Source organism: Pleurodeles waltl, chromosome 4_1, assembly GCF_031143425.1.
Source record: "Pleurodeles waltl isolate 20211129_DDA chromosome 4_1, aPleWal1.hap1.20221129, whole genome shotgun sequence".
Classification (NCBI taxonomy): domain Eukaryota; kingdom Metazoa; phylum Chordata; class Amphibia; order Caudata; family Salamandridae; genus Pleurodeles; species Pleurodeles waltl.
In genome coordinates this window covers 501,060,695-501,085,401 of record NC_090442.1, presented here as the reverse complement: position 1 = coordinate 501,085,401, position 24,707 = coordinate 501,060,695, and the positions used below count along the sequence as shown (strand labels likewise).

The 24,707-nt window shown below is 42.2% G+C and overlaps 1 protein-coding gene across 4 annotated transcripts in view; it reads right to left on the bottom strand.

Moving 5' to 3' along the window:
- KERA (keratocan) overlaps positions 1-24,707 on the bottom strand; it is a 195,688-nt gene that overhangs the window by 112,362 nt on the left and 58,619 nt on the right. For all 4 annotated transcript variants that reach the window (XM_069228801.1, XM_069228800.1, XM_069228804.1 and 1 more), the window contains exon 2: positions 15,021-15,912. In XM_069228801.1, coding sequence (XP_069084902.1) covers positions 15,021-15,906 — 886 coding nt within the window. In that variant the 5' untranslated portion in view covers positions 15,907-15,912. The remainder of the gene's footprint in view (positions 1-15,020; positions 15,913-24,707) is intronic.

Below are 24,707 nucleotides of genomic sequence, written 5' to 3'. Positions count from 1 at the left end.
TGAATTTCATATATCCTCACCAACTCGTCCATACAACACACCTACACCACCTACTTGGGGACTTCAAACTCCCAGAGAGCTTAAGCCCAAAGGAAATAAGACACTGCCTTTCAATCTCATCTATACAGTTAATGTGGTAAATCATGTCAAAGAACTAACACACTCCAAAGGCCAACTCCTTATCCTAACATCACCAATGTTCCAGTACAAACCACCCATACCATTGAATTGGACTGACCACTTTGCCATCCTTATCTCCTAACTTTGTGCCCTACCAACATGATCAACATAAAGAGAAGACCAAATCCTCAGATCCTTTAAAAACGTCTCCATAGACAACATAATGAGGGAACTCATCTCTCACCCTACAATCGCCCTGCTGGACCTATCTATTCTTCATTCCATAGAAAAGCACAATGCTATCAACCACTTCTTCACTGACAAAATACAGAACCAACAGAAGGTTAAGGTCATCAAGCTTGTATCAATGCATATACCCCTTCCCATATAATCCTGCAATATTCACCCTTCAAAGACCTGTCTCTCGAACATCTGGTTGACATATCAACTCCCTCAAAATTACTTCTAGTGAAGATGATGTCTTACCACAGTCCTTCATCAAATCTCTCCCTGGAGACACTCTTTTGCCCGTGCTTGCCATAGTCAATGCATTTCCCTCCCAGAGGTTCTCGAGACAGGCCAGATCCTCTCCCCCATAGGAACCTTCAGTAGACCCTGATGACCTTGCCAACTACCAGCTCATCACTCACCTACTATTCATCAACAAGATCATTGAAACAGCAGTCTATAGTCAGCACCAACATCACATTAAAATTAACCATCTGTTGCATGCCTACCAATCCAGCTTCAGCTCATGCTGCAGTTTGGAGACTGCTGCCTTGCACAACATAGGCAATGCCCACCTAACCACAAATGAAGATGACTTCTGTCTTCTGACATTGCTGGACCTCCTAGCTGCCTTCATCACTGTTGACCATTCTACTCTCACATGCACCCTGGATGCACCCTGGATTCTCAAATGAGATTCATGGGAAATGTCCTACAATGGTTCTCATGCTACTTTTCCAAGCAACACCAGTTCATTCACATGGACACCTCGAGGTGACAAAAGCTTCCTATCACTTGTGGAGTCCTCCAAGGCTCCATATTATCGTATTTCATCTTCAACCTTTATATGAAGCGATTTGTTATTCTACTCATTGATAACATCATGAAGATGTGCCAATATGCCAGTGATACACAACTCTACTTGAAAGCCTCCTTGGCTTCATTCATGCTATGTATCAAATACTGTTTGTGCATCATCCAAACTTGGATGTCCAACACCTACCTGAAACTAAACACAACCAAGATAGAATTCCTGTTATTTGTCAAGAACAGTAAACTAAATACAGTACAAAGTCATGTAAAGACATGAACTTCGATGGCTTTAAACTCCAACTTTCACTGAATGCCAAGTCACTTGGATTCACCCTGGACACCAACCTCACCCTCAAGGAACACATAGGCAGAAACACAAAGACAATTTGGCACTACTCTCTCTTCTAAAACAAAAAGGTCAAACCATTTCTTCCAGAAAGTTATTTCAGAACAAGCCCTCATACTCTTGCATCCGGATGGTGGTAATGACCTACTCCATGACTTCCCAAATGCCACACTTAGATGTCCTATATGCTGCAGCACAACTCATCCAGGCCTGAAGAAATATGATCGCATCAACCCTATTCTGAAAGAACTCCATTAGCTCTCTTTGTGGGCCCACATCGTTTGTTTTCCAAACCATCTGCATCAACTACATCAAGTACAAAGCTATTGTGACCAGCACACCCAGTCTTTTATCAGCCAAGATCACCATCTTCAGTGGATATTGTTACACCCACAGCCTGAACACCATCAGACTGAAGTCTAAGAAATGTAAAATGTGAGGAGGCCCTATCCATTTGAGCCGCCAGGATCTGGAAGAAAATCCCCATATCCATCAGGACAACCCCACTGGAGGTTAGATTAACAGGGGTTAAAGTTAAGATTCCCACTGCAATCTGAACAACATTAGATAAAGTGCTGGATTTTGGAGGAGATTATGTTCCTATTCCAACCCTGACTAGAGAAAAATAAAGGGAAATTGATAGACTTGGGAGGGATTAGATTTATTATTCGCACTCCAAACTGAACATCATTAAGGAAATATTTGGTCTTCGAAGTGGTTAGATTTACTATTCCAACTGGGGGTAAAACAAAAGCAGGGAAAGTGTTGAATTCTTTATGGATTAGATTTACTCTTCCCCCAATAATATAAGCAAAATTAGGGAAAGTGTTAAACTTTGAAGGGATTTAATTTGCTATTCCAAATTTTCACTTTGAAGGAGTTAGATTCACTAGTTCCACACCAATCTAAATAGCAGTAGAACAAGTGTTAGACTTTGGAGAGGTTAGATGTACTATTCCCACTCAAACATAGGCAAAATCAAGGAAAATGTTGGATTTTGGACATGTTACATTTACTATTCCAACTCCAATCAAAGCAAAAGTAGGAAAGTGTTGTACTTAAGAGAGGTTAGTTTTACTATTTCCAGTTCAATCTAAGCAACAATACTTCAGAGGTGTTAGTTATGCCTTTCAAATTCCTGAACTTTTTTTGAAAGCATTTAAGTGCAGATTAAGTAAATCTATTTACCATATTCACAATAAAATAAAACTATTCATTATAGATAAATAAATACAACAAATTGTACATAACAATAATTTAAAAATATATAAAATGTGAAGATTTTTCAGATCAATACACCTCCCTCCCTACTACCCAAAGCAACCTACTAGCAAAAAACATTTAAAATGATATACATAAAACATGACTAATATGAAATCATTTAGCCCCTTAAATGCTGCCCCTTGTCCCCGTGCTGGGCCCTTTGTGACTCTTTGGGGTAGTTTGTCCTGAGGCCTCCATACCTTTTTCCCATATAAGATATTCACACCAAATTTGTTTTCTTTTTTTCCAGCATCCTGGAGACTCTAAAAGTGCCCTGGGTTAGTCGATTTCCCTCAAGTGAAATAGGCAAACTGCAGCTAAATTTATAGCCTTTTGGGAAAATACGAAAAAAGTGCTCTGGATAAAAGTTTCTGTTTCTTTTCTAAAAATTGCACCAATTAACAGTTTGCTATTCTAAACTCACTATTTTTCCTGTTTTCAGGAACCTGCAGAGCTAAATAAAAAAACACAATTTTTAACCACAGTTTTGAAGTTTTTCAAAAAGATAGCCCATTTTTCCTATTTTTTGTGCTCTCAACCTACTTTTGGTTTGTGGTAGAAACCAGTGTGAAACCCAGAGGTGATCCAGAAAAGCTCTTTTACAAAATTAAAAATCAGCAAGGAGTCATATGTATAAATCCCTCAAGGTTTTCTCAAGGAAACTACCTGCTGAAATAAGGAAATACTGAAAATGAGTAGGAAAAAATGGCAAATTGGTAATGTTTTCATCAGTAACTTTTTGTCATAATGGCCGATTAACAAACGCAATATAACATTAGGTCCGCTAGGCCCCTCTGGTTGTGGTGATATACAGGGTTTGTTGGATTTCCAAGAACCCAAGGTACCCAGATCCAAGAACTGAGCTGCAATGTACAAAGTTTTTTTTGTGTACTGACTTTAGACCAATTCATATGGTGGAATATGTAGAGTGAAAAGGGGTATCAAGGAAACTTATGTACTTCTGAAATGGGCATGAGATTTGAAGTTTGGAAGCAGTGGTTATTTGTACATCGCTGAACACACTGCCATATGATTTAGAGAGTATTTTTCAAATGTCTTCTTTCTTACACACTGGTTTACCTTTGGAAGGCACAAATGCAGTGAAATTCAAATTGGTAATAACAAATGCCACATTATTCTATGCTCCCACATGCCTTCTAAAAAAATGATACCTTACTTGTGCGAGTAGGCCTAGTGCCCACGGCTGGAAATGGGCCAAAACACAACATGGATACATCATATTTTTCGATTTAAAGTGACCCTTTTTTTGCAAAGTGGGTAGCTGTAGATTTTGGGGGCTAGCTCCTCTGGCACCTAAGCAAACCTTGCAAACCTATACATTTTTTAAAACTAGACACCAGGGAAATCCAGAATGGGTGGCTTGCACCACCAGTTTTTCACAAGGGCACCTCCAAATTGCTTTACCCAAAATCCCTTGCAAACCTCAAAATGACAAAAAAAAATTCTCACATTTCTGTGATTGAAGGTTCTGGAATCTGCATGGAGTCACAAACTTTCTTACACCCAGCATTTTCCTAGGTCTTCTGCTAGAAACAGTACCTCACTTATGTGGATAGGCCTAGTGCCCATGACAGGAAACGGTCCAAAACACAACATGAATACACCACATTCTTCAACTCAAAACTGACCCTTTTTGGGAGAGACCCCTATCAGTGACCGGGAAGGGATTTCCTGGCACCGATAGTGCCTACCGCCATAGTTTTCATGGCAGTACAAAAACCACAAAAACCATGGCGGTAGGCCGGGTCGTAATCCTGAGGGTGGGAATGTGACGGCCGTTGGGCTGGAGACCAAAGTCTCCAGCCCAGTGGCTGTTACCACCCTGGTGGTCTGTGTGTTAAAGTGCTGGTGCTGGATGGCGGTAAGCGCCAGGGTCCAAATCCCATTTTTTTTACCACCGGCCTGTTGGCGGTATTACCGCCGCTTTAACACCGACCACCAGGGTTGTAATGAGAGCCAATGTCTCCTGACCCACCCACACAAGTGAGGTACCATTTTTATCGGGAGACTTAGGGAAATGCTGTGTGGCAGGAAATGTGTGGCTGCTCAGAAGTCTTCCTCGCAGAAATCTGAGGACAATGTGTGCTTAATCAACATTTGAGATTTGCAGGACATTCTGGGTAAGAAACTGGTGCGGGATGACTGCAAAGCACACCACTCAAGACTCTCCCAGGTGTCTAGATTTCTGAGTCTGGTAGATTTTTCCAGGTGGCAGCCTACCCAAGCCCAAAAAGTGTAGCCGTTCACCATTGCAGGTGGGATGATACTGGAAGTTAGCCAAACTTTTCCGGCCCATTTGTAAAAAGAAAACCCAAAAGAATCAAATGCCCTCTTACTTGTAATTGGGATGGAATGCTTTAGTCTGCAGGGAGCAGAAAGACTGTTGGAGTTTTCGGGGTGAGAGTAGGGCCTGATGTTAGGCTGGGAAAGACACACCCCAGTTTATTTATTAAAAATATATATTGCTGCCATACAGTGGGCTTTCTGCCCCTCTGGGGGCCAGATCAGGGATAATTACTCTGTCTGCCCCCAGGGGGATGGGGGCAGAAAGACTGTTGCTCCATTTACTTCCAGGGCATACCCATGGTGGGCAGTTCTAACCTCTATGTTCCCAGGCTTGTAGTGGGCTTTCTGCTCCCAGGGGGATGATTTGGGTATAATTTCTCCAATATCCCTTGCAAGGGGCGGGTAGAAAGACTGCTGCCACATTTAGTTAGGGTGCGGACATGGCCATACCATGGTTGGCAGCCCCCACGCCTATAGTTGAAAAAAACTATCTAGTAAGCTTTCTGCCTCCCTGGGGGTAGAAAGAAAGTAATAACACTCATCTTCCCCCAGTTGGTGGGAGCATTAAGACTGTTTCCCCATTTCTAATGGGTGAGGTCATTTCCATGCCTATGCTGGGCAGTCGCCACCCCTTTAATCATAAAAATAACTCATACCTGGTGTCTAGTTGGATTTCTGCCCCAAGGCGAGCAGATTCGGGTTATTGCACGCACCTGCCCTCATGGCGGGGGCAGAAAGTCTTCACATAATAAAATAAGCTCAAACCTATGCCCAATGGGCCACTCCACCATCCCTGATGACTATTGGGGATCTCTCTCTTGTGGTGACACCTAAGAAAGGATGCACTGGGCAGATGAACCTTTAGGAAGGGGTGAGATTCTTCCCTTTCCAATGATACCTCTCCCATTAGAATCAGTTTAACTGATTCAGTGAATGCAAAACAAGCCCATTGGTTAATTTTACTTTCACTTTTACTGTAATGACATCAGCTTGCCCGGTGCATTGATTGTCATTACAGTAAAAAAAAAAAAAAAAAAAATAAGCCTGCTCGAGAAGCTCTTCCTGAGCTCCCTGATGTTAAAGAAATTAAAGGACACCCTCTGGTGCATCACACCAGAGGGGCCTTTATTTATCTCTCCGATGAAATGAATTATACTATTAATTACCAATTCATATTACAAATAAAAAATACATATATTAAAATGAAAATAACAATGATAAATATTAACTTTCCACCATATTCCTACTAAATTAAAAATTACAAATTAAGTGTTATAAAATGGAAATTACACATTACAAATTACAAAGTGGACTAAAATAATTAAATTAAAAAGTATTCAATTAAATATTTTACCGAAATATAATTAAAAATAAACACAATAATTGATCATTGATATTTTCAATAACTCGCCACCTTAGTCCCGTAGATACCCAACAACATTCTACTAAATTATAAATAACGACTCATATTAAAAAAATGTTTGACACATTAAAAATGAGAAACAATACTAAAAGAAAATAAAAATGTGTCATAATAGTAATACTGCTATTAATGTAATAACTAATATTTAGATTAAATATTAAATTAATGTAAAGCATATTTAACACTACTGTATGAAGTTAATCAATATTATAAACAACCATATTAAAAAATGATATCATATACCCAAAAATCTATACTTTTGCCTTCTATATTCTCTCCCACAATATTTTTGAATTTACAATATTTTTGACACAATATTCTTGTATCACAATATTTTTGTCCACAATATTCTACTATTTTAAGTAAGAGGAGCATCAGTAATTTGGGTGTAGAAATAGTTCCTTTCATGAAATTTGGGGAATAACATGCAGGACTAAATGTTTCCATATTGATTCACTCTTTTTTCCCTGCTGTTATACCTAGAAATCTTGGTTGCTTTTCTCTGTGAGTGACACAGCACTATTTATAATCTTGCTCATGTCTGAAACTCCAGTTAATAGCTGCATTGTCTTTTACACATCTTTAGAATCTGTATACAATGATTATTCCAAAGAAAGGTAAGGGATGTTTAGTGAGGTAGGAAATTTGCCTTTTGTTTCTTACCCGTAATCCATTGACTAAAAAGAGTTCAATTGCTGGGGTTGGAACGAGAAGCCCTTTAATGGCTCTGTTTTGTGGGTTACCCCACTATGCCAATAACGTTCTTTATGCAATCACTGTAGTTTTAATATCCCCCAGACACCCTGCCAGGAAGAGGCTTACTCTGGGCCTCCCTGTTACGTTGACTGAGACTGCAGAGCAGTATCCAGTCTTTAATAGAGTGGCAACTGTCCTTTTTACCCTGACTTTGAGTGATTGATGATGGTGGTATTATTATTTATAGTGAAGGGATAGGTCTTTTTTCACTGGCCTTTCCTGTTTCCAGCTTTCTGTTATGGGTGTCTTTCGCCTATATTCATGTAGATCAGAAGTGAAAGTTCAATGTACATTGTGTGCTTCGTGCAGGAAGAATGTGGAGCCCCTTTTGCATGTTTTGCAGAGTGCATAAGGAATCCATTTTAGCATGCCTTGCATGTAGGGAAATCTAAAATGGTGCAAAGTTTTGTTCAAGGCTTTCGAGTTCTTTGTTAAACTGAGACTACACATTGTAATCCTCTCCATTCCAGTGGGTGTTGCTCCAGAGATTTAGGGCATAATTACAAGTTTGCCGGTCCATGGACCGCCAAACTCCGGGTGGAGGTCAGGCTGCCGCAATCCTGCTGGTCCAACCGCTGAGTTATGATCCTGGCAGTCGGACCTTCAGGAGACCTCCGCCAGGATCAGGGATCTCAAAGGGTGGGTGCGGTCAAAGTTGTGGTCAGCCACAGCAGTACCTAGTTCAACACCACTGTGCTGATCATGATTTTTCCGCCAGCCTTTTCATGGCGGGGACCCTTCTATGAAAAGGCTGGCGGAAAGGCAGTCCTGGGGGCTACAGGAGGTCCCCTGCTTTGCCCATGACCAAGTCGTGGGCAGTACAGGGGCTACCTTGCCAGTACCCTCAGAATGCACACAGTCAGCTGTTGCAGACAGTGCAGATTCTGAAGGTGCTGTGTGCGATGGCATTGGCCTCGACTCACTAAGGGAGCTGAGGTCAATCCCACCTGTTCTATTTTTACCATTGCTGACTGGCGGGAACATCGTAATATGACGTTTCTGCCGGTCAGCCAGGTGGAGACATCGTAATATGGCGATGGTGAGGGTGGTAGCTTGATGGCCACCCCACCAAAGCCATATTGGGGTTCTGGCAGTTTCCACCACCCAACTCGTAATCAGGCCCTTAGTGTCCTCTGCATGGTACTGTCAGATTCCTTACTTTGTAGTTGCCTGCAATTTCCAAGACAGCTCACTCCTAGCTCTGCAATCCTTGCAATGTTTTGTTTTACAAAAGATTTGGCCTACTCTCTAGGCCCTAATATGCATATGGACCCTGATGGGTTGGAACAAGCTTAGGAATTGCACTTATTATCCAAGGCAGTGGAATCAACTGCTCATGCAGCTGGGATTTAATATTTTATTGGAGGTGCTCCAAAATAACTTCATGTAAGCTAGAAGACTGATTGACTCACTCTGAGAAAAAATACTAGCCACTTTCTCAATACTTTGGTCCAAGATCTTTCATAAGTTCACTTTTTACAAATAAAGATAGGAGGTGGGAAGAGTCTGAATTGCAAGCCTCGTTATAGAGGTTGAAGCAGTTGTTTTCCTCAGAGAGATGAAGTGCCTGTTTCATAGAATATATCTTGGAAATGCGACATAATGAGAGGATATTACTGCAGAGCATGAGCAAGAAACTGGTGATGACATAGTAGAATGACAAGTTGAGTCCCAGAGTCAAATTCCCTTGACGGAAACCTACCCTCAAGCTCCCCTCTCTATAGTTACATAGAGCATTTCCCCTGTCCAAGGGTTCACCTCTAGGGTATACTGAAATATCAGAATTACTTAAGATCAGACAGGCCGAATTGAAATTCATGAAGGTTTAACATTTTGTTGAGAAGAAGGCCATGGAGTTTGACTGGGAGACAATTATGCTGGCAAAATAGGTAGAAAAGGAAATAGTTATAATGCAAAATTAGAATAAGTTGTTATAGAACCACAAGAATCAAAGGCAGAATGGAATGTGATCCATTCAACTGAAGGGAAAATGGTACAAGAAAATGGAGGAAGAATCTCAGCAGATGCCATGAATAGTCCCAATATCTCTACCTCAGTACACAGGTGCTCTTGTAGCTGCATAAAGCAATTCCCTTAAAAACCACAAATAGGTACAAGTTTAATAATTGGTGGTCAGCCTATGCACTCATATGTTGGGAAAGGTGGGAAAGTATATCCATCAAGCCTGGACAAAGTGAAAATGGTTTTTGTTTCAGACCATAAACACCAATAGCCCCTTGTGATAGTCTAAGAAAAAAGAGCACATATCTTCAAGACCACTAGATGTGGGTAACAAGTTTTATGTAATTCCTAACCAGCAACAACTACCGCTAGGAAGCAGAAAATATCAATCCACTAAGACAGTCTTTTACCCTGAATCTGAATCTAAGGCTCAAAGGATATATTAAACATGGGCCATTTAATACTATTGTCAGCTGACAGCAATCTTAGGCATCTAACTTGAACAGGCATTGTAGTGGTCAAATTGAAGGTAGCAGACAAAACAACGGCCATTACACAGAAGTCTTCAGAAACAGCTCAGTTGATTTTATCTAAACGGGATACTTTTATGGCATGGGGTATCATTGTTACTTCCCCTGGTAGCGAGAGATATCCAACAGTGCTATTAGTGGAGCCCTGGAAAACTGTGATTGGTAAGCCTGAGAAAGTAATATACTCTGCCCTACAGAATAGAACAGTTTGGCTTAAGTTCTTTGTGGAATGCTCAATGTTAAAGGCATCACTAGGGCCCAGTAACAACCCACAGCTAAACGCATCAAAAACATCTTAATTGTATGGGACTCCTCCTTGGGTCGTCAGTGCAAGTACTACATTTCAGCAAATTTTAAGGCTGAAGATTGTGAATGGTTATTGGAGACTGTTGTTGGAGTGTGTCCTTTATAAGCAATATTAATACGAAAAACTTGCAATATATTGTGTGATGAAGCTGCATAGAAAATGCGTTAACATAGAAAATAATGCAGGCGTTTGAAATGTGCCCACGGGGAGTGGCTACCAATGTATACGAAGACTAATGGAAAAGGCTTATTAATTCTGAATTTTATGCAATAATGTTTGAATTTGTATTAGTATATCATAATTAGGGTTATGTGCTGAGAGTTGCTTTACTTAACACAAAGGGCTTTAGCTTAGCGGGGGTTTGGGCCTAGCTGCCTGACCTCATATTGAATTGTATTTTCTAACGTGTAATGTGCTGTTTTTCCTGAAGGACACGAAGCTGTATTTTTCCAAGAGCTCTATGTGTGTAGACGTAGTAAATTCTTTCTCATGAGAACCGACTTTCTCAAGGCGATGTTCTTGCTAGATGCAACAGTGTAATTTGTAACCGGTGCAAGGTTAACCATACTAGGAGAAGACAATGAATACACTGACTGGAGTGCGAAGTGTAACATTTTCTACCTGACATTCCAACCGTTGAAGACGTCGATAACATGGACCAATCCATGACATGGGAACTGTGAACTGTGGAAAAATCTAGTACGGTGCTTACCAAATTATTGGACAGACATAATGATACACCAAACTTTATCCAATGAGGAATTAGGGAATAGTTAGACAGTTTTGATTTAATGGTATGACTTAAGAAGAAACCATCCATTTTGTCATTTTCTCAATCCCCATTTCTCCAAGCCCATACTTTAGTTTTAGTGTCCTATCACCTAAACCATCCCCTGCCCACCTTTTGCTTGATATTATCTTCTTCTCTATCTGAGAGAAGTAATATGTTCCTTAGCTATGCTATTCCGAGACTTTTTCCCACCCTATCTCTGCTGATGGTGAATCAACTGATGTCCTGAGAACGAAGACTGACGCTGCTTGCTGATCTGTTGGATTGGTAACTATCCGATGCAAATTGTGATTGTCTGTTTGCCTTTTCTTTCTAGGTACCAACTGCTATTTTGATAGAGGCCTTAGTATAGATGTTTTCCAAATTCATGTTCACTAAATGTTTTGCATGAAGCTCAACATGCTAATGCTAATTTGAGGTTAGTTAAGGCATTCACTAATACCGTGTGCAAATAGACAAATAACTGAGTTCTTGCTTTGTTGAACCATGTACTAATGAGACTCTGCTAAGTTGATTCATATTAAATGTTGTGTCTAAATACTGAATGAATATAGTCTATGTCTTGATTAAGTTGTGCTCTGATTGCTAATTAGAAGTGTTTCAGATGTGGTTTATTGATGTCGAAGTTAACAGACATGGTATTAAATTGTAACTAATTGGGAAATAAATATCTTAACACTTAACTAAATTGGTGTGGTTATTCATGGCCGAAAGGTCATGGCGTGTTCAATCATTGATTCCTATTGATTGTTTTTTGAGAAATTGATTGTCATTATTGGTTGCTCATTGATTTATTGGTTGGTGATGCCAAGGAAATATCTCGTACTGGGAAGTTCCCAAACGTGGTCCAAAGGTTTGTCGACCTAAACGCGTCTCCTTGTCAATTTACTTATTAAGGCTCTGACGTGTTACACAGTAGGAAATCTGCTTGACCCCTAATGCAACCCCTAATGCAAAAAACTTTAAGTGTCTTAAATGATTCATTCTCAATCCTATTGGAGAAAAAAGCAGGATCAAAAAAGTTCCAGATGGATGCAGCAATGGTAATTTATATGACAAAACATACTTTCATGTGCTTCCAGGAAACATGGAAAAAAGAGCAACACCCCATAAATAACTATAACTATAAATAGTTTAATTGATCATTACTTGATGGCTGACAAAGCAAAAAAGAAAGACCATATGAAGGGAGGTCTCTCTATATATGTTTAATAAAGCATGCTTTCGTATTTGCCAAATTAAATTTTGACTCCGCACCTATGCTGGTCACCCAAATTAAAAATTGGATGCATGAGCCAGACCGGGGTCTTCTTGTGGTTAAATATATATATATAAATACCACCAAGAAATCGGCAGAAGAATCTAATTATCAACTCAATTAAACAAAAGTTCTTAGAATTATCTGTTTCTCACTGAAACAATGGGCTTTTGACAGGGGATTTTCATCTGAATCTAGCCAATCATAGCAGGAGGAAAGGGGCTTTTAATAGAATTTATGCTGATAATGGAATTTCAATACAGATGTCAGGGTACGGCAAGCTGGAGAAATTTGAACATCGGTTACTGGCAACCCTGCAAGCCATTGGAGCAAGAGCACTAAACAGCTGCATTTCCTCTCACAGGCCCATGGCTTTTACACATAGAACAAATAAGAACATGTATTTCTATGTGGCTGTTTAATGAAATCCAGGCGTTCACAATCACGTTTTGATAAGGACGTAACTACTATCCTCAGCTTAGAATAAATGGTCTACCATTTTATTGGGCAGTTGCTTTCCAGAAGCACATTAACCACTGTTTGGAGGTTGATGCCACACCTGAATAACGGAAAGGAGCGATTTTTCACCCCATATATAAGAAAAGGTCTACACACTAGCCCGCACAGCTATCGATTAGTGAGTCTAATAGACATTGAGGGCATATACTTTGCCAGTTTGATCTTGAGTGATCTGGAAGCCTGGGCAAATGAATTTTTTTTTTTTTTTAATCAAACAGGCTTTCAGAGCGAACTCTAGCACTTTAGACAACTTGATTTGTCTGACTATGCCAATAAACAAGTTCATTCAGAAGAAACAGTTACAATACACCTCCATGCCACTCTTTTTAACTTGTTCATTTCTGACTTGAGCCTGCTCTTAAACAAGGCGCTATCCCATTCACCGTCCATTGGCAGTCAGCTATTAACCTCTTTATAACATGCTAATGATGTGCTTTGAAATCAAACAGGTGTAAGTTTACAGAGACCTTTAAATGTGTCGAACAATAATTGCAAGGAAAATTTCATGGCAATAAATTTTGACAAAACAAATGTGGTAATTTTCAAGAAAGGCGTCTGAAATGTAGGCTATAGTAAGTTCAGAACAAGTCCGAGCTATAAATATCTGTGTGTGTGTGTACAAGAGCGCAGATCACATCTGCTTCAGAACACACTGAAACCTAAGCTGCCAGCACTAATCTAAGCATTTCAGATGTCACTTGGCAAGCTGCCAAACCGCTCCCTTGCTGTAGGTAATCAAGCTAACATCAATACCTGCTCTGTTTTATGGGGAAAAATGGGGAATTTTTTAAATGTCTCCCAAGGTGAGCTGTACAGGCTGCTTTCTTATCTCCCTAATAATGCAACTCGCGCTCGGGCGAGGCTTGAATTTGGGCTCAAGGATCAGCAGGTAGCACAAGAAGCCTCATTGATCAGGTATGCTTTCTCTTTGGTTAATGCAAAAGATGGTACACCTAAATCATACATATGGATAGAGATGCAGCACGAGGCCTAATGAAACCCCTTGACGACAGAACTGTCTTCTGCTTTGAAAAACATCAAAGTCGCTGGCAAGTGGCCTCTAGTACATAACAATTTTAAATTGGTGGTAGATAAGCAATCAAAATTGCACTTCTTCATGGGAGATAAGGAACACTTGGGAACAGAAACCATAGTTAAATGTCTGTAAAGTGTGTCTTAATCACCAAAAATATCTAGCAGAAAGCTATAGTTGATATTTAAAAATAAGGCTGATGCAACTACAATTTGGCATTTTGCCCAACTAGACCTGCTGCCAAAATGGGCAGACGAGCCACCAGTGAACAGTTGCAGGCTTTGTCAGCTTCAGCAAGAAACTGTGCTGCATCGATTGTGTGCCTGCCCATGTATCTTACCGGAACGTAGATATTGAATATGGCTAGTATTTCTTAAGTTCGTATAAGAACATGACCTCAAACAATAATTTTCCGCTTGAGAGGTGATTGAACAATGGTGTCCGTTCGTATAATTAAATTGATGAACAATGTGGAACAGCTATTAATGGAAAGGAGCCATCTTGTGATGTGAAAGAGACAGTATATGTTACATATAGCTGGATCCTCCGTAATAACGTTTTATGCTGGGATTGTATTTTATCATTATAATTATAATATTTATTTCTTAATAATTACGTCTGTATTTATCCATATTTATTTTTGGCCATCTTATTAGTATTAGTACATATTTATTTTGTGGTTTGTGAAAAAGTGGGGTCAAAAATGGTACATTTTCACATTTATTTAACTGATAAACATGCACTTATACTTTGATGCCTGCCACATTCTAGCAAATTCAGCAGCCAAATATAGCAAAACAGTCCACCCACAGGTAAATATTAGCAATTTACTGCAAATATATTTTAACATATACCTGAATTTAAAGATAGCTTAATCTGTTCAAATTCCCATGCTGTCCATCAGCTTATATGTCGTCTTGGAAATCACAACAGACAGCATGAAAATTCCCTCATTAGAAGCACAATTTTTAGAATTTATTGGCATTTTAAAATAAATATTGTTTTCTGTCATTTACATTAACATTCTCAAAACACTATTACCGATCTATGATTTTGTTCACTATAAAAAAAGTACTAGTGAGATGAAAATAAAACAACAACTGGCAAAATCAATAGGTTTCATTATTGGCTTTATCAGTACTTTTAGACGTGTTACACAGCTGCACAGCTTCTGTGCAACATGGCATAACGTTGCATTTTTTTTTTTTTTTTTTTTTACTATGATGCCAAAATCTCCCATAAGTAACAGCGCATGTTCTGTCTCAGGTGAGACCTAGAAAAACGTCAATGTAAATCAGTGGGTGAACATTTCACTATACATCTTTCCATTTTTTTAGTGGATGTTATGATGTAAGATTTACTTACTTATTATTTTGTTGTGATCAAGATAAAGGCGCTCCAAGTGAGCATTGATTGGAGGAACAGTAGTTAGTTGGTTGTAGGATAGTTGTAAGTCTAGAAGGGAGGAAATATTAAAAACATTTTCGGGTATCCCAGCATCAGACAGCTTGTTGTAGTTCAATCTAATGAAAGCCACCTTTGGAACTGAGTTAAAGTAGTTCTTGGGTATTGCTTCAATTAAGTTGTTGTCAAGAAACAGCTGCATTGTGTTGCTTGGGAGGCTGGGTGGCATTTTCTTGAGTGAATTCTTGGCTACATTGAGCTGCATAAGGTTCTTTAGTCCTTGAAGAGTGCTACTTTGAAATGCACTGTCTGACAGCTTGTTGTGTTGCAGATCCAGCATAGTAAGGTTTTCCAAATTGCTGAACACTCCTTCCGGGATCAGAGAAATTTTATTTCGAGCCAGGCGTAACTGTTCTAAGCTTGCTGGTAAGGGAGCTGGCACCTCTTCCAGCTTATTATCTTCTAGAAGCAAAAACAGAAGATTATTCATACTTCGGAGGAGATTCTTTTCTATCCCTCTATTAGTTATGTTATTTTTGTTTAGGTTTATCCATTTTATATCAGTGGCATTAGCAAATGATTTCTTAGAAATCGTTTCAATCTGGTTATTTTGCAGATATAGGTACCATATTCTTGATGGAATTGTTGGTATTTCTTTCAGTCCTTTATTGTCACAGTAGAGAGCACGTGGGAAACTGTAGGGACAGAAGCATTCGCTGGGACACTCATAAGACATCGCTGAAAAGGCCTGAACATCCAGGTCATCATAGTATTGCATATGAATCCCAGTCCAGAAGAAAGAGCTAAGGAATAACACCAGGAAGCTCGGAATCACTTTCACATCCATATTTATCTAAAAAGAAAAAAAATCAATATGCTTAACAAGAAAACTTAGATTTCACTAAAGCATGTATTGAATACACTTTGATGGCTGGTTGTTAGAGAATCACGTTTATCTTTATGTATACAAAGCCTACAGGATGAGACTTCTGGGTTTATGCAGAATCTTGTGCCATATTACATACACCCCAGATAGGAATCTAGGGCTCGATATATGAAAAAGAGTTGCATTCATAAGCGTCCCAGTTCGTAGAAATGCAAAAATGCCTTTTCTTATGTATGAAGCCAAATTGGTATTCAATATTACCGAATCGCAATGTGGGTTAGAAAATCGGTTTTATAGAGAGGTGTTTTTGGGGTATCCCTTTCAAATACCAATTCGCATTGGTGTGTATGAATGTTTTGCAACAAAAATAAGGTCACAAAACACTTGCACTTTACGGCCAACTTAGAGTGGTGGTAACCCTTTCACAAATGGGAAGTGGACCCTTTGGGATTCCTTCCCTTTGAGAATGGTTGAATAAATATTTTAATGAGCAAGCAATGGTCCCACAGACCAATGCCTAGTCTTAAAAATCAAAAATGAAACTTTTCATATTTTTAATTTTTAAACGCATCCCATTTTTTTTTAAGGAAAATGGGCTGTATTTAAAAAAATGTTTTATTTAAAAGCAATCACAGACATGATGGTCTGCTGACGCTAGAAGGCCACCATCCTTATGATGTCAGCGAATCCTACTGGGCAACAAATAGCAACCTACCTCATCAGTATTCAGGAGATAGGGCTATTTCTGACCCACTTCAAACTGCTAATGAGTCAGATATCATTTTTGTACATTGGTAATAGAGATTACCAAATAGTGATTTGCAAAAATCACTTTTTGGTATCCTCTATTGTCCCTCAGTCTTTCAAACTAAAATATGGCCTAGACTTTAGAATGCTCTGAATCTAATCATTAGAGCAAAACCCAAACATCTATATGTCAGGAAACTCCAAATGACAAAAGGCCTGATTTAGAGTTTGGCTGATGGGTTACTCCATTTAAAATGTAGAGAATATCCTGTCATGCAATATCCTGCATTACAAGTGCCGTAGGCTATAATGCTCTTCTAACATGGCAGACAGGGCAACTGTTTCCTTTGAGACCGGCTACTGGCTTTTGACTGGAGTATAGTCTTTAAACTTCTTAGTGCTGCATCCCACAACAGTGAAAAAAAGCATTATCGGGCCCCATACATACTTTTCACAATTGTTCAATCAAATTGGACACGTTTCAATATGTGTAGACTTTAAACATTGCAGTTAGGTTCTGTTACTGTCTTAAAAATGCAATCAAATACAGGATGCCACAGATACTATTCTGGGCATGCAGACCTTACCAATGTGAACAAAATGTTCACAGTGTGATCAACAGAAGTGGAGCTGGGGGTTATGAAGAGTATTTGGAGTCCTTTCCCTTTTGACACATACTCCCAGCTTGGATATAAATGAGAAAACATGTTAGTGATGGACCACATAGAGCAGTTTACTGCTGTCCAGGTTTTTTTAAGCTTAAAACTAAGCCCTGATATCAGTATAATGCTTCTGTTGGTCAAACTCTGGTGGCCCCCTGGGATCACTGGAGGCCCCTTGGGGGCCTCGCCCCACATTATGAAGACTCCTCAGTCGCAATCACCAATTCATTTGTCTAGTCACTAGACCAATGAAGGTCATTGCGAATGAGGAATATCAGATGTAAGGAAATGCCTCCTTGGCATGGTTACCCCCTGACATTTTGCCTTTCCTGATGCTAAGTTTTGATTTGAAAGTGTGCTGAGGCCTGCTAACCAGGCCCCAGCACCAGTGTTCTTTCCCTAACCTGTACTTTTGTTTTCACAATTGGCACACCCTGGCATCCAGGTAAGTCCCTTGTAACTGGTACCCCTGGTACCAAGGGCCCTGATGCCAGGGAAGGTCTCTAAGGGCTGCAGCATATCTTATGCCACCCTGGGGACCCCTCACTCAGCACAGACACACTGCTTGCCAGCTTGTGTGTGCTGGTGAGGACAAAACGAGTAAGTCAACATGGCACTCCCCTCAGGGTGCCATGCCAACCTCACACTGCCTATACAATATAGATAAGTCACCCCTCTAGCAGGCCTTACAGCCCTAAGGCAGGGTGCACTATACCATAGGTAAGGGCACCAGTGCATGAGCACTGTGCCCCTACAGTGTCTAAGCAAAACCTTAGACATTGTAAGTGCAGGGTAGCCATAAGAGTATATGGTCTGGGAGTCTGTCATAGACGAACTCCACAGCACCATAATGGCTACACTGAAAACTGGGAAGTTTGGTATCAAACTTCTCAGCACAATAAATGCACACTGATGCCAGTGTACATTTTATTGTAACATACACCCCAGAGGGCACCTTAGAGGTGCCCCCTGAAACCTTAACCAACTACCCGTGTAGGCTGACTGGTTTTAGCAGCCTGCCACACTCGAGACATGTTGCTGGCCACATGGGGAGAGTGCCTTTGTCACTCTGTGGCTAGTAACAAAGCCTGTACTGGGTGGAGATGCTTATCACCTCCCCCTTGCAGGAACTGTAACACCTGGAGGTGAGCCTCAAAGGCTCACCCCCTTAGTTACAGCACCACAGGGCACTCCAGCTAGTGGAGTTGCCCGCCCCCTCCGGCCACGGCCCCACTTTTGGCAGCAAGGCCGGAGGAGATAATGAGAAAAACAAGGAGGAGTCACTGGAAAGTCAGGACAGCCCCTAAGGCAACCTGAGCTGAGGTGATTCTCACTTTTATAAATCCTCCATCTTGCAGATGGAGGATTCCCCCAATAGGGATAGGAATGTGACCCCCTCCCATTGGGAGGAGGCACAAAGAGGGTGTAGCCACCCTCAGGGCTAGTAGCCATTGGCTACTGCCCTCCCAGACCTAAACACACCCCTAAATTCTGTATTTAGGGGCTCCCCTGAACCTAGGAACGCAGATTCCTGCAACCTAAGAAGAAAAGGACTGCTTAGCTGAAAAACCCTGCAGAGAAGTTGGAGACACCAATTGCTTTGGCCCCAGCTCTACCGGCCTGTCTCCCCACTTCTAAAGACACTGCTCCAGCGACGCTCTCCCCAGGACCAGCAACCTCTGAATCCTCAGAGGACTGCCCTGCTCTAGAAGGACCAAGAAACTCCAGAGGACAGCAGCCCTGTTCACCCAAGACTGCAACTTTGTTTCAAAGGAGCAATTTTAAAACAACTGCGTTTCCCGCCGGAAGCGTGAGACTTGCTGCTCTGCACCCAACACCCCCGGCTCGACTTGTGAAGAAACAACACTTCAGGGAGGACTCCCCGGCGACTGCGAGACCGTGAGTAGCCAGAGTTGCCCCCCCTGAGCCCACACAGCGACGCCTGCAGAGGGAATCCCGAGGCTCCCCCTGACCGCGACTGCCTGACTCCCAGATCCCGACGCCTGGTAAAGACTCTGCACCCGCAGCCCCCAGGACCTGAAAGATCTGAACTCCAGTGCAGGAGTGACCCCCAGGAGGCCCTCTCCCTTGCCCAGGTGGTGGCTACCCCGAGGAGCCCCCCCCCTTGCCTGCCTGCATCGCCGAAGAGACCCCTTGGTCTCCCATTGATTTCCATTGGAAACCGACGTGTGTTTGCACACTGCACCCGGCCGCCCCGTGCTGCTGAGGGTGTACTTTCTGTGCTAACTTGTGTCCCCCCTGGTGCCCTACAAAACCCCCCTGGTCTGCCCTCTGAAGACGCGGGTACTTACCTGCTGGCAGACTGGAACCGGGGCCCCCCTTCTCCATTGAAGCCTATGCGTTTTGGGCACCACTTTGACCTCTGCACCTGACTGGCCCTGAGCTGCTGGTGTGGTAACTTTGGGGTTGCTCTGAACCCCCAACGGTGGGCTACTTTGGACCCAACCTTGAACCCCGTAGGTGGTTTACTTACCTGCAAGAACTAACAAACTCTTACTCCCCCTAGGAACTGTGAAAATTGCAGTGTCTAGTTTTAAAATAGCTATATGTCATTTATATGGAAACTGTATATGATATTTTGCTAATTCAAAGTTCCTAAAGTACCTACCTGCAATACCTTTCATTTGAAGTATTACATGTAAAATTTGAACCTGTGGTTCTTAAAATAAACTAAGAAAATATATTTTTCTATGCAAAAACCTATTGGCCTGGAATTGTCTTTGAGTGTGTGTTCCTCATTTATTGCCTGTGTGTGTACAACAAATGCTTAACACTACTCCTTTGATAAGCCTACTGCTCGACCACACTACCACAAAGAGCATTAGAATTATCTCTTTTTGCCACTATCTTACCTCTAAGGGGAACCCTTGGACTCTGTCCATACTATTCCTTACTTTGAAATAGTGCATACAGAGCCAACTTCCTACATTGGTGGCAGCGGTGGGATACAAGACTTTGCATTTGCTGGACTACTCAGCCAATACCTGATCACACGACAAATTCCAAAAAATTTCATTAGAAACTGATTTTTTACAATTTGTGCTATTTTTATAAATTTGTAAAAGTCCTGCTAAGGCCTTGTGTTAGTCTCTGTTAGCATTTCTTTTAAAGTTTGAATTAAGTTCTAGAGATTGTTTTAGATTCTTAAAAAGTATTCCAACTTTTAGAAACATAATGCCTGGTGCAGATGAGAATGTGGTGGAACTCGACCTCACACCTTACCTCCATCTTAAGATGAGGGAGCTAAGGTCTCTCTGCAATATAAAGAAAATCCCAGTTGGCTTAAGACCCTCCAAACAACAGCTCCAGGAGATTTTGGCAGAGTTTGAAAAAGCCAACCCCTCTGAGGATGACAACCCAGAGGATGATGATAGTGACTTGTAGGAGAATTCCCGCCTTCCAGTCCTAATTAGGGAGATCAGGGACCCTCAATCCCTGATTCCAACTGTGATAGTCAGAGATGCTGCTTCCCTCACAGGAGGGGCCAGCACCTCTGAAATCACTGAGGATAACCTCAGTGAAGATGACCTCCTGTTAGCCAGGATGGCCAAAAGGTTGGCTTTGGAGAGACAGCTCCTAGCCATAGAAAGGGAAAGACAAGAGATGGGTTTTGGTCCCATCCATGGTGGCAGCAACATAAATAGGGTCAGAGATTCTCCTGGCATGTTGAAAATCCCAAAAGGGATTGTAACTAAATATGAAGATGGTGATGACATCACCAAATGGTTCACAGCTTTTCAGAGGGCTTGTGCAACCAGAAAAGTAAAGTAAACAGATCTCACTGGGGTGCTCCCCTCTGGGAAATGTTCACTGGAAAGTGTAGGGATAGACTCCTCACACTCTCTGGAAAAGATGCAGAATCTGATGACCTCATGAAGGGTACCCTGATTGAGGGCTTTGGATTCTTCACTGAGGAGTATAGAATTAGATTCAGGGGGGCTCAAAAAACCTCGAGCCAGACCTGGGTTGATTTTGTGGACTACTCAGTGAAAACACTGGATGGTTGGATTCAAGGCAGTGGTGTAAACGATTATGATGGGCTGTACAATTTATTTGTGAAAGAACACCTGTTAAGTAATTGTTCAAATGATAAACTGCATCAGCATCTGGTAGACCTAGGACCAATTTCTCCCCAAGAATTGGGAAAGAAGGCGGACCATTGGGTCAAGACTAGGGTGACCAAGACTTCCACAGGGGGTGACCAAAAGAAAGGGGTCACAAAGCCTCCCCAGGGGAAGAGTGTTGAGACATCCAAAAACAAAAATAGTAAAGAGTCTTCTTCAGGCCCCCAAAAACCTGCACAGGAGGGTGGGCCCAGAGCCTCTTCACAAAACAATTTTGGGTACAAGGGTAAAAACTTTGATCCCAAAAAGGCCTGGTGTCGTAGCTGTAATCAGCCTGGACACCAAACTGGAGACAAGGCCTGTCCCAAGAAAAGTACCACTTCTAACTCCACTCCAGCTAACACTGGAATGGCTAGTCTCCAAGTGGGATCAACAGTGTGCCCAGAGCAAATCAGGTGTCACACTGAAGCTACATTAGTCTCTGAGGGTGGGGTGGATTTAGCCACACTGGCTGCCTGGCCTCCTAACATGCAAAAATACAGGCAGCAGCTATTAATTAATGGGACAAGTGTAGAAGGCCTGAGGGATACAGGTGCCAGTGTCACCATGGTGACAGAGAAACTGGTTTCCCCTGGTCAATACCTGGCTGGACAAACTTATCCAGTCACCAACGCTGACAATCAGACTAAAGTACATCCCATGGCTATGGTAACTTTAGAGTGGGGAGGGGTCAATGACCTGAAACAGATGGTGGTCTCCTCAAATATCCCAGTAGACTGTTTGCTTGGAAATGACCTGGAGTCCTCAGCATGGGCTGAGGTAGAACTGAAAACCCATGCAGCCATGCTGGGTATCCCTGAACTGGTATGTGTCAAGACAAGGGCACAGTGCAAGGCTCAGGGTGAAAAAGTAGAGCTGGAGCCTGGAAAAAGGGCCCAGCCTACCAAGAGGAAAGGAAAGACAACTGGGAAACCAGCTGCAACACAACAACAAAAAGAGAACCTCTCTTCTAAGGAAGAAGTTCTGCCCACTGAGGGAACTGAGCCTATGGAGTTAGAACCTTATCAGGTTGAGCTCTTAGGCCCAGGGGGACCCTCAAGGGAGCAGTTGTGTAAGGGGCAAGAAACCTGTCCCTCTCTTGAAGGCCTTAGGCAGCAAGCTGCTGAAGAGTCCAATGGCAAGAAAACTGGAACACATAGGGTCTATTGGGAAGATGGACTCCTTTACACTGAGGCAAGAGATCCCAAACCTGGTGCCACTAGGAGAGTGGTAGTGCCTCAGGAGATTAGGGAGTTCATCCTGACCTTAGCCCATGATATTCCTCTTGCTGGGCATTTGGGACAAACCAAGACGTGGGAGAGACTAGTCAACCACTTCTACTGGCCCAACATGTCCCAGAAAGTCAAGGAGTTTTGTGTCTCCTGTACCACCTGTCAAGCCAGTGGTAAGACAGGTGGACACTCAAAGGCCCCCCTCATTCCACTTCCAGTGGTGGGGGTCCTCTTTGAAAGAGTGGGTGTGGACATAGTGGGTCCACTTGAACCTCCCACAGCCTCAGGGAACATGTACATACTAGTAGTAGTGGATCATGCTACTAGATACCCTGAAGCTATTCCCCTTAGGTCGACTACTGCCCCTGCAGTAGCCAAGGCCCTCATTGGTATTTTTACCAAAGTGGGTTTTCCTAAGGAGGTGGTGTCTGACAGAGGTACCAACTTCATGTCAGCATACCTGAAACACATGTGGAATGAGTGTGGAGTGACTTATAAATTCACTACACCATACCATCCACAAACTAATGGCCTTGTTGAGAGATTCAACAAGACATTAAAAGGCATGATCATGGGGCTCCCTGAAAAACTCAAAAGGAGATGGGATGTCCTCTTGCCATGTCTGCTTTTCGCTTACAGAGAGGTGCCTCAGAAGGGAGTAGGGTTCTCACCCTTTGAACTTCTGTTTGGCCACCCTGTAAGGGGACCACTAGCTCTTGTGAAAGAAGGCTGGGAGAGACCTCTTCATGAGCCTAAGCAAGACATAGTGGACTATGTACTTGGCCTACGTTCAAGGATGGCAGAGTACATGGAAAAGGCAAGTAAAAACCTTGAGGCCAGCCAACAGCTCCAGAAGTTTTGGTATGACCAAAAGGCTGCAATGGTTGAATTTCAACCAGGGCAGAAAGTCTGGGTTCTGGAGCCTGTGGCTCCCAGGGCACTTCAGGACAAATGGAGTGGCCCTTACCCAGTGCTAGAGAAGAAGAGTCAGGTCACCTACCTGGTGGACCTAGGCACTAGCAGGAGCCCCAAGAGGGTGATCCATGTGAACCGCCTTAAGCTCTTCCATGATAAGGCTGATGTGAATCTTTTGATGGTAACAGATGAGGACCTGGAAGCTGAGAGTGAACTTCTCCCTGATCTCCTCTCATCAAACCCTAAAGATGGCTCAGTTGATGGAGTGATCTATTCAGACACCCTCTCTAGCCAACAGCAATCTGACTGTAGGAAGGTGCTGCAACAGTTTGCTGAGCTCTTTTCCCTAACCCCTGGTCAGACACACCTGTGTACCCATGATGTGGACACAGGGGACAGCATGCCTGTCAAAAACAAAATATTCAGACAGTCTGACCAAGTTAAGGAAAGCATCAAAGTGGAAGGCCACAAGATGCTGGAATTGGGAGTCATTGAGCACTCTGACAGCCCCTGGGCTAGCCCAGTGGTCTTAGTCCCCAAACCTCACACCAAAGATGGAAAGAGAGAGATGAGGTTTTGTGTGGACTACAGAGGACTTAATTCTGTCACCAAGACAGATGCCCATCCCAATCCAAGGGCTGATGAACTGATTGATAAATTAGGTGCTGCCAAATTCTTAAGTACCTTTGACTTAACAGCAGGGTACTGGCAAATCAAAATGGCACCAGGAGCAAAAGAAAAGACAGCATTCTCCACACCGGATGGGCATTATCAGTTTACTGTTATGCCCTTTGGTTTAAAGAATGCCCATGCCACCTTCCAAAGGTTGGTGAATCAAGTCCTTGCTGGTTTGGAGTCCTTTAGTGCAGCTTATCTTGACGATATTGCTGTCTTTAGCTCTAGCTGGCAGGATCACCTGGTCCACCTGAAGAAGGTTTTGAAGGCTCTGCAATCAGCAAGCCTCTCTATCAAGGCATCCAAATGCCAGATAGGGCAGGGAACTGTGGTTTACTTGGGACACCTTGTAGGTGGAGGCCAAGTTCAGCCACTCCAGTCTAAGATCCAGACTATTCTGGACTGGG